This window comes from Thecamonas trahens, assembly GCF_000142905.1.
Source record: "Thecamonas trahens ATCC 50062 unplaced genomic scaffold supercont1.13, whole genome shotgun sequence".
NCBI lineage: Eukaryota > Apusomonadida > Apusomonadidae > Thecamonas > Thecamonas trahens.
The window spans coordinates 228,291-236,396 of NW_013657667.1; the positions used below are offsets into that span (position 1 = coordinate 228,291).

The 8,106-nt window shown below is 64.6% G+C and overlaps 5 protein-coding genes across 5 annotated transcripts; 3 read left to right on the forward strand and 2 right to left on the reverse strand.

The window, feature by feature from the left end:
- Window positions 1-6: 6 nt before the first annotated feature.
- On the forward strand, window positions 7-1,572 carry AMSG_03521 (uncharacterized protein; the record flags this gene model as incomplete). The annotated part of the gene is made up of 3 exons (XM_013904419.1): window positions 7-821; window positions 968-1,467; window positions 1,544-1,572. 3 exons carry the CDS (start codon window positions 7-9, stop codon window positions 1,570-1,572), a joined length of 1,344 nt encoding a protein of 447 aa, XP_013759873.1.
- Window positions 1,573-1,575: 3 nt separating this feature from the next.
- AMSG_03522 (Qc-SNARE protein) lies at window positions 1,576-2,726 on the reverse strand. Its single transcript, XM_013904420.1, has 2 exons — window positions 2,486-2,726; window positions 1,576-2,237 (listed from the first exon to the last, which is right to left on the reverse strand). Exons 1-2 carry the CDS (start codon window positions 2,686-2,688, stop codon window positions 1,694-1,696), a joined length of 747 nt encoding a protein of 248 aa, XP_013759874.1. The 5' UTR covers window positions 2,689-2,726; the 3' UTR covers window positions 1,576-1,693.
- A 779-nt stretch (window positions 2,727-3,505) lies between these two features.
- On the forward strand, window positions 3,506-4,228 carry AMSG_03523 (uncharacterized protein; the record flags this gene model as incomplete). Its single annotated transcript, XM_013904421.1, has 1 exon — window positions 3,506-4,228. One exon carries the CDS (start codon window positions 3,506-3,508, stop codon window positions 4,226-4,228), a length of 723 nt encoding a protein of 240 aa, XP_013759875.1.
- A 23-nt stretch (window positions 4,229-4,251) lies between these two features.
- Window positions 4,252-6,408, forward strand: AMSG_03524 (uncharacterized protein; the record flags this gene model as incomplete). The annotated part of the gene is made up of 1 exon (XM_013904422.1): window positions 4,252-6,408. The coding sequence occupies one exon, from the start codon at window positions 4,252-4,254 to the stop codon at window positions 6,406-6,408; it is 2,157 nt and encodes a 718-aa protein (XP_013759876.1).
- On the reverse strand, window positions 6,231-8,034 carry AMSG_03525 (uncharacterized protein; the record flags this gene model as incomplete). Its single annotated transcript, XM_013904423.1, has 1 exon — window positions 6,231-8,034. One exon carries the CDS (start codon window positions 8,032-8,034, stop codon window positions 6,424-6,426), a length of 1,611 nt encoding a protein of 536 aa, XP_013759877.1. The 3' UTR covers window positions 6,231-6,423.
- Window positions 8,035-8,106: the final 72 nt, after the last annotated feature.

Here is an 8,106-nt window from a genome sequence, read left to right on the forward strand (position 1 = left end):
TAGCTCATGCTAGGCAGCGCGGCTGGTGTAGGCGTGCGCTTGATTGGGCCGCTCATCAGCGGCCCGGTGGCGGCGGTGACGGCGGCGGCAACAGGTGCGCCGCTCTGGCTCTCCCTGCCGCTCGGAGCTCTGCTGACCGCCACAGGTGCGTGTGCCGGCGTGAGCCTCGCCACCACCGAGGTCATCCGGTGGAAGCTGCTCTCGCCGGAGACTGGCTTGCTCGACCAGGCCACGGCCAAGGTGTGCACCTCGTTGCCGCCGGCGGTCCTGGCCTCGCTCAACTCGGCGGCCGACGAAGGGCTCGGCGGCCTCGACGGTCTCTCGCGACTGCTCAACGACAACGCGCTGGCTGGGCTCCCATTTTCGGCTCGGACCGCCATGCGACTCGCTCGCTGGCAGGTCGAGAATCTCGGCGGCGATCGCGTCGAGACTCTGCTCAAGCAGCTGGTCCGCGATCCCGATGCTGCCGAGCCAGGCATCGCTGGCCTCTCTCGCCTCCTCCGCCTCCTCGCCACAGACGCGACGTACAAGGCCGATCGTGTGACCGTTACGGTGGCAGGTAGCGTGGTGGTGGCCGCCTCGGCCGCCCTCGCGCTTGGAGGCCTCAGCATTGGTAGCCAGGACGACGAGCCCACAAGAACCTCCGCTCCCGGAATGGATGACGAGAGCAAGCGAGATGCCAGCATCAGTGTCATCGACTCGCTCCGTGGCTGGATCGAGCTTGGCCCATCCAAGCACGCGCCGGTGACCGAGTCCGAGCCCGAGCCCGAGCCTGAGCCTGAAGACTCGCCACCCATGTCGGCCGCGCAAAAGTATGTGTCGTCGATGCTAAGTTCGATGCGCCAACGAGTGGGCAGGAAAACCAACAGCTAGTCACATTCTGGCCGTCCCAGATCATCATCGGGGCGAGGTCTTGAGTGGCAGCTCACCAAAATAAACCACACGACTCGGCTCGACAGGCCTGCAGCGAGCTCGCGCTGCACATGCTCCACGTAGTCAAGCAGCTAGTCATCCCGATGGTCACGCTGCCGGTGCTTGGGGCAGCTGTGGTCGGCACGACAGCGGCGCCGCTGGTGCTTTGGCTCCCGTACGGCGCAGCCATGGTGGCGACAGCGACGGCGCGTGGGACAGGCCAGGCGATGATCGCCGGCTTGCAGAGAGTCCTGCTCGAGGAGAAGACCGGTGCGCTTGATGCCGCCATGACAAGAGTGTGCAAGGTCTTGCCGCCGAATGTCAAGGCATCGCTCCAGGCTGATGCTTCCAGCGGCCTGTTGGCCGCGGCGGTGAGCGTCCTGAGCGAGAGTAGCGTGGCAGGCGCCGCTGATCCGCTCCGCACTGTGAAGGATCTGGTCTATCAGCGGGTGGAGGACGCTTCTCGACACGACCTGGAAGATGCGCTGGAGCAGCTGATCCATGCAGAAATGCCCAGTGACTCTCAGCTGGGCCCCGAGCTTGCAGCTGTGATGGGTAGAGTGACCTTGTGCGACATTGCCCGCAGCCTCGGGCAGGTTGTCATCCGCATCACGCTGCAGCGCGCCGAGAGCCAGGTCACACGATGGACCACAAGCGTAGCAATGGGCACGTCGGCCGTGTTTATGCTCGCTGCGGCGCTGGTCAGCAGCCCCGACGAGCCGCCGCATCACGTGCGGTGGCAGGCGGCGCTGGCTCATGCCGGCGAGGCGTGAAAGGAGGTTCATCCTCGGATGACAAGCGCGAGGACAACCGCGAGAGCAATGACGAGCAGCCCGATAAAGCAGAGCGAGTACCCGTTCTTCGATGCCTGGTGCAGGCGCATGACACCGCGGGTCTCGCGCTGGACGTTGGACGAGACCCTTTCGACGTCCTCATCCAGGTCGTCCAGCATGCCTATCTGCAGGTCAAGCTCGTCGCCAATGGCAACACCGATGGTCTTCAGCCGCTGGGTTGTTTGCGCCAGGATGTCCAGCCCGCGATCTTGGTCCTGCATGGTCCGCTCCTGAAGCTCTAACAGCTGTCGCGCGTCCAGATCCACCGTCTCCTCGGTCTCGGGCGCCTCTCCCCACCGCCCTGCAGGCCGCCCGCCGCTCAGCCTTGCCGGTCCCCGCGCCGGTTCGCGCCCCACATTTTTCCCGCCTCCGCCCACAGCGCCCGCCCCGCCACCACTCGCAGCATGCCGCTCGAGCGACGCCTCCAGCTCGTCGACACGGATCCGCGCATTCGCCACCTGATCCCTCCGCCGCCTCAGTTCTTTGTCCGAGCTGTCGCCATCCGCCATCCGCATTCACACCCACCCACAAGCAATTGCATACACCAAGTTGATCCTTCCTGTGAGCCATGCACACCCCTCCACTACCGTCCATCTCGACTTGGCTCTTCGAGCCGTTGTTCGTTGTTCCATGCCAATGTGGCCGGGCCGGGTCGGTCCGCGGCCGCATCTCCCAGCACTCTCCCCCCCCCCTGCATCCCCCATACACACACGCCATCATTCTGTGGCTTTGCAACCTACATGTCACGTGTGATGTCGGCCAGCCCGTCGTCCAGCGCGTCAAGCGAGGCCTGGGCCTTGGCCACCCGCGACCGCAGCTCGGCGCCCGTCCGAGCACCGCCAGTCCCCTGCCGCCAGGCCCGGACATCAGCAGAGAGGCTGTTGAGCGTCTTGGTCACCACGCCAAAGTCGGAGACCCATTGCCGGTCTCCAAAGCCCGACATCTCGCTCGCTTACCCCTCCCCCGACGCAAAAGAGTCGTGTGTGTGTGGCGAGTCCGCGTTCGGTCGGTCGGGTCGGTCGGGGTGGCGGCGCTGGGCAGCCAGCCGGCAAGAGTTGCACATCCGCCGGTGGCAAAGCTAGTCGTCCAACAAGTGAACCTGCCAAAGACGCAGGAGCAAGGCTGGCAACAGGCGGCGTATCAGCCTTGCTGGAGTCACCTTCCTGCTTTGCTCCACCGGTTCCGGGAGGGGGGAGGGGGGGGGGGGGGGGCTCTAAGGCAGATTGGTGGTAGGCAGCAGGCAGCGCTGTCGTGCTTGGGAGGACCTCGGCGGAAGTGGCCAGCTCGTACGGTTGCAACACCACGCAGAAGAACAGAAGAGCCGTGACGCACAAAAAAAAATGGATTGCTAGCCTGGACAAGGAGGCACACCCATGTGCCACACACAGGGGAGAGAAGGAAAAGCAAAGAACAGGCGGTGAGGGACATGGCACGTCGGTGGATATCTAGAACGGTAACTTGCCTACATGCCCTCCATCACGTCCAAGCGCTTCATCCGCACAGCCGCAGCAAGGGAGCAACCTCTCTCTACCGCTCCGGTTTGTTCGCCGAGTGCGGCAAGGGTGCTCTGCCTACGCGTGCGAGACCTCATCACGTGCATTTTACCCACGGTCACCATTCCACTCCCGCACACCGCAGGCATCATCGTCATTGCCGCAAACACAACTTGGACCTCCGGAAAGGGCAGACATCCAAGCATGGTGGGGGGACATGCGAAGGCTACTCGATCGGCTCGCTCGCGCTGCCGGTACCTGCCATCTATGGCTACACTCTTTGCCGCCATCGTCATGTTCTCCTGTACCGTTCCCCGGGGAACGTCTCAGTTGTTGCCACCGGTCTGCTCGGTCGCCGCCCCCGAGGCTGGGGCGTCGCTGCCGGGCTCGAGCCCAGCTTTTGGAGCCGTGTTTCATGTTGCCACTTCTGATGCCTACCAAATGGCCTCGGTCTGTGGTCTCGCCATGGCCTTTGCTACTCTTCCCGGCCCCTCGGCCACGTTTGCTTTTTACCGCTCGACGAGTGCCACCGCCAACCTTGCATCGATGACCAAGGCCTCGCCAGACTATGCGGCGACCGCCACACCTATTCCTGGCCGACCGGGTGTGTTCCATCTCGGCGACACCACCCTCCGCTTCCCGATCGATCCTGGTGGCTACTACGCGGTAGTGGTGGCCAGCGCCGGCGCTGATGGCCGCATCTCGGCGCCAACCTCGCTCCCGATCAATCCAGCTAACTGCTCCTCGGCCATCAGCATGGTCAAGACAGTGTGGATGACCTCGGGTTCGACCGCACCAACCTCGCTCGCTGCCGCCAGCGAAGATCTGACCGTTCTTCCAGGGAGCATGGAACTGCAGCTGTGTCCGTCGTGCCTGCCAGCGCCTACCGCGCCCTCCGACGGCTCGGTCTCGATTCCATCGGGTGTGATGAACCGCGGTGTGCTGGACGAGACCGCAAGCTACGCGTGCGGACCGCTGTACACGCTATAGGGGCACCGCATCGGACATGTACTATGAGTGGATACGTTCCTGCAGCCGAGCCGCGATGTGAGCCTGTGGCGGCACCTGCTCCGTCACCGCCTCCGTACATCGGCTGCTTGGCCAGCGACGCCGATGCCTGTGGCGTGTGCTACGGCAACAACATGACGTGTGTCGGATGCGATGGCGTGCCCAACTCGGGCGCTGAGCTCGATAGCTGCGGTGAGTGCCGCGGTGATGGCTCCAGCTGCGGCGCGAAAACGGCGGGCGCATCGGCCTCAGGGCTCCCGACTGCTGCGCTGGCCGCCATCATCACCACCGCCTCGCTCATGTGCTGCCTCCTTACTGGAACCTTCCTCTACATGTTCTCCCGCATTATGGTCAGACCGGGACGGACAGGCATCTTGCCTTCTGGCAGGGACCTTGGCCTGCGGTCCGACCCACACATGTCGTGGGCCTCGGGAGTCATGCCGCCAATCGGCACTGTGGCTATTTTGGTGGCCGATATCGCCAGCGCCGGCCTGCTCTTCGAGCGACTTGCCGAGCCGATGCGCGAGGCTCTTGCCATCTACAACAAGCTCTTTGCTGAGCTTGCTGAAGACCATGACGGATACATCTCGTTTGGTGAGGGTGGCTTCATGATTACCGCCTTTCATACTGCTGAAGGCGCCATCTCCTTTGCCCGCCGCTTTCAGGCTGAACTCATGGGCCAGGACTGGCCTATCGAGCTGCTCAACTCGAGCTACACACCCACGATCGACGGGGTGTACCGTGGCCTTCGGGTCCGCATGGGTATCACCATTGGCAAGCCGTTCCGCATGGTTCCGTCAGGCAAGACTCGATACGAATACGACGGCACACCCGTCTGTGACGCTCGCATCCTCTGCGCTGCCGCTGCCGGCGGGCAGGTCGTGGCCGATGCAGCGGTAGCTGCCGCCACAAGCGACGCAGGTCTTCCGTGCCGCCGCCTCGGCACCTACGTGCAGCCTGCAGTTGAGCCGTCAGAGCCTGTCCGCTGCATGCTTTTCGAAGTCAAGCTGCCCGGCAGTCTGGCTGAGTCGCGCAACTGCGGTGCCAGGCTCCGCGGACTCACCATGATCGGCAAGTCAATCTACACTCCGCGCTCGCCTCTGGCAAGCGGCTCGGGCATCATCCGGTCGTCGTCAAGCATGGCGTTCTCGCACCTTACTCTCGAAGTCACCGATCCGCTCTTCTCGTCGGGTGGTCAACCGTCCGAGCTCTCGCCGCACTCGCCGCATTCGCCACTCACCCCTCCGCAGCGGCAGATCCTGATGAACCGGTCGCGGACGCCGCGCCCCAGTCGAGTTGCGACTCCGCGCTCGCCTGCCACGCCCAAGCAGCACTCGGCCGATGACGTCGAGAACATGACCCCGCGCTCGCTTTCGCGTAGCTTCAGTCAGATGGCTCAGTATCGTGCCAATGCTGCGGCGTCGATCGGCTCCCTCATCGCTGACGGCGTTATCGATCTCGACGAAAACGCCGAGACCGATGGCATTCCCGACTGCGACAGCAGCATTGCCCCAGGCACTGTGTACTCGTCGATGGCAGGCATATCGGCATCACGGCGACAGCCGAGTCTGCACTCATCGGGTATGCACTCATCGGCGTCATCGGTGAGCTCGCGGCTTTCCGAGTCGTCGACCGGGAGCACCGTCGTCGACAACACCCAACCGGCGTCAACGCGAAGCTCGTTGCTCTCATTTGAGCGCAAGCGCGTCTTATCCCGGGCCGTCGACGACGCGCCTTGCCCAACTGCCGGCCGGCCGCGATCAACCTCGATCTTTTCGTCGTCGTCGTCAGGCGTCGGGCCCGCACTCCGTGCCACAGGACCCCTGCCCCGGCATGTCGGTGTCGACACGAGTCCGCGCCGCTCCCGCCGCCGCATCGCCCCGCCAAAGGCGCGAACCCGCCGCCGTTTCTCGCAGGTCTCGGATGTCTCGCCGTGGCGGCAGACACCAAACGGCAAGCCACCGCGCAACCCTTCGCCGCAAACATCGGCCGGTCGCATTCCACGCATCACCGTTCAGGCCGTGCGCAACAGCAGACGCGGCTCGAGCTCGCAGACGAGGGTGGCAAGCAACCCAGAGCTTGAGAGTCCCAAGATCACAGTCTATCAGCCGCCCGGGGCGGTATCATCCAGTGACCTATGGGTCTTCGATAGCCCCGTCTGAGTTTGAGCGCTTTGGTCATGTCGATGTCTGTAGCAGCTCATGCTGAAGCGTGGCGTTGAGTACGTGGAGCTCGTGCTTATCGCGCTGGAGCTGTTCCAGCTGGCGCTCGAGCTGTAGCACTTGATCGTCGGCGTCGCGCGCAGCCTGGACATCACGCTGATAAACAATGTCACGAGCCCGCGCACGGGTCGCTGCATCTTGGCTTGCCTCAGCGCTCAACACCGACGACGCCGCCTTGGCAGCACTTCCGAGAGCAACCGAGTCGGCGAGCGAGCGCGCAACCGGATGCGCACCGCGGGCCGACGACGTAAACTCGAGTCGCCGTGCCGCAGCCTCGGCATCCAGCGCCTCGTTGACGCCGATTGCCGCCGATGCGTCCACCGATCGCCGCAGCGACGATGGCGAGAGTGGGCGGTCGGCAAGTGGTGTAAGCGCCAGTCGCGGGAACGGCAGGTCGTGGACCCGCGACGGCGGCGGGAACCGCGACTGCACATACGACGACGAGCCGCCACGCGACGACGACAGCACCTTGGCGGCTGTCCGCATAGCGTCGGGCAAGCCACGATAAGGCGACAATGTGCGCTCCGGATCAACCGCGTCGTTGGCAGATAAAAGGTATTTGGACGGCGTCGGCGCCGACATGCGCGGAACCCGAGTGGCGGCACACGGCCGAGGCGACTGAGCTGTCTGCTGCGAGGCAGGAGTCGGACCTTGCGGCGAGACCGAGGCCACAAACGTGGTCGACGCCACTGCACCCGATGGCGGTACATCGCCCGAGTACGACGAGAGGAGCGACTGCGACTTGTCGATAACCGAGCGCGTTGCTTGCGACCGGGTCAGGACCCGCTCCGTCGGCGGATATGCGCCACCGTCAGTCGACGTCGCCACGGAGGTCTTCCACTTGGACTCCGGCTCGGTTTGGATGGCTTTGGAGACCATAGACCGGACCGGTCGGCCAAAGGCGTGGCCGGACAACGCGTCGCCGCGGGCAACCTCGGCCGGGGTCGGCTGGCTCTCGCCGGCATGGCCGGCATACACCCGGTTGAGGACTGACTGCGAGGCAACAACGGTGGCTTGCGCCGCATCCACTCGCGAGGAGAGAGACTTCATGATCGGTGAAGCAACTGTCGACGGGCGGTCCCGGACTCGGGGAACGGACATGACCACGTCGATCTCACCAAACGGCGTCCGCCACACGTCGCCAGCTGGCGGATCCAGGGCATACCGCGATCGCTGGGCAGATGGTGCCGACGACAGTCGCGCCAACGACAAGTACGACGAGCCAACTGTCGGGCGATGCGCCGCGCCCGGGAGCTCGGCCAGCGGCGTGGCCGCTAGCGTCCGCGATGGCGGCGCGCGAGTAGCTACGCCCGGTGGGTTGTAGCCTTCACCACGCAGGTAAACATGCTGCTGAGGAGCATGACTCACACCTTCTGCCTCTACCTGTCGTCCATAGCCACCAGGACGTGCCTGCGAGCCATAGCGCGGCTGAGCCTGGTTCGGTTCGCCAGCCCATGGTCCGTCGGCCGCCGCGCCAAGCGGCCGTTGCGGCGCATGGCGAGCAAGGACCTCGCGCGAACGCGCTATCCACGCCCGTGCCTCTTCAATGTCACTGGACGCCGCCATGTAGTACAGGGTGAGGGAAGTAGGGGGGAAAGGGGTGTGGGGTGTGTGTGTGTGGGGGGGGTGGGGGGGGGG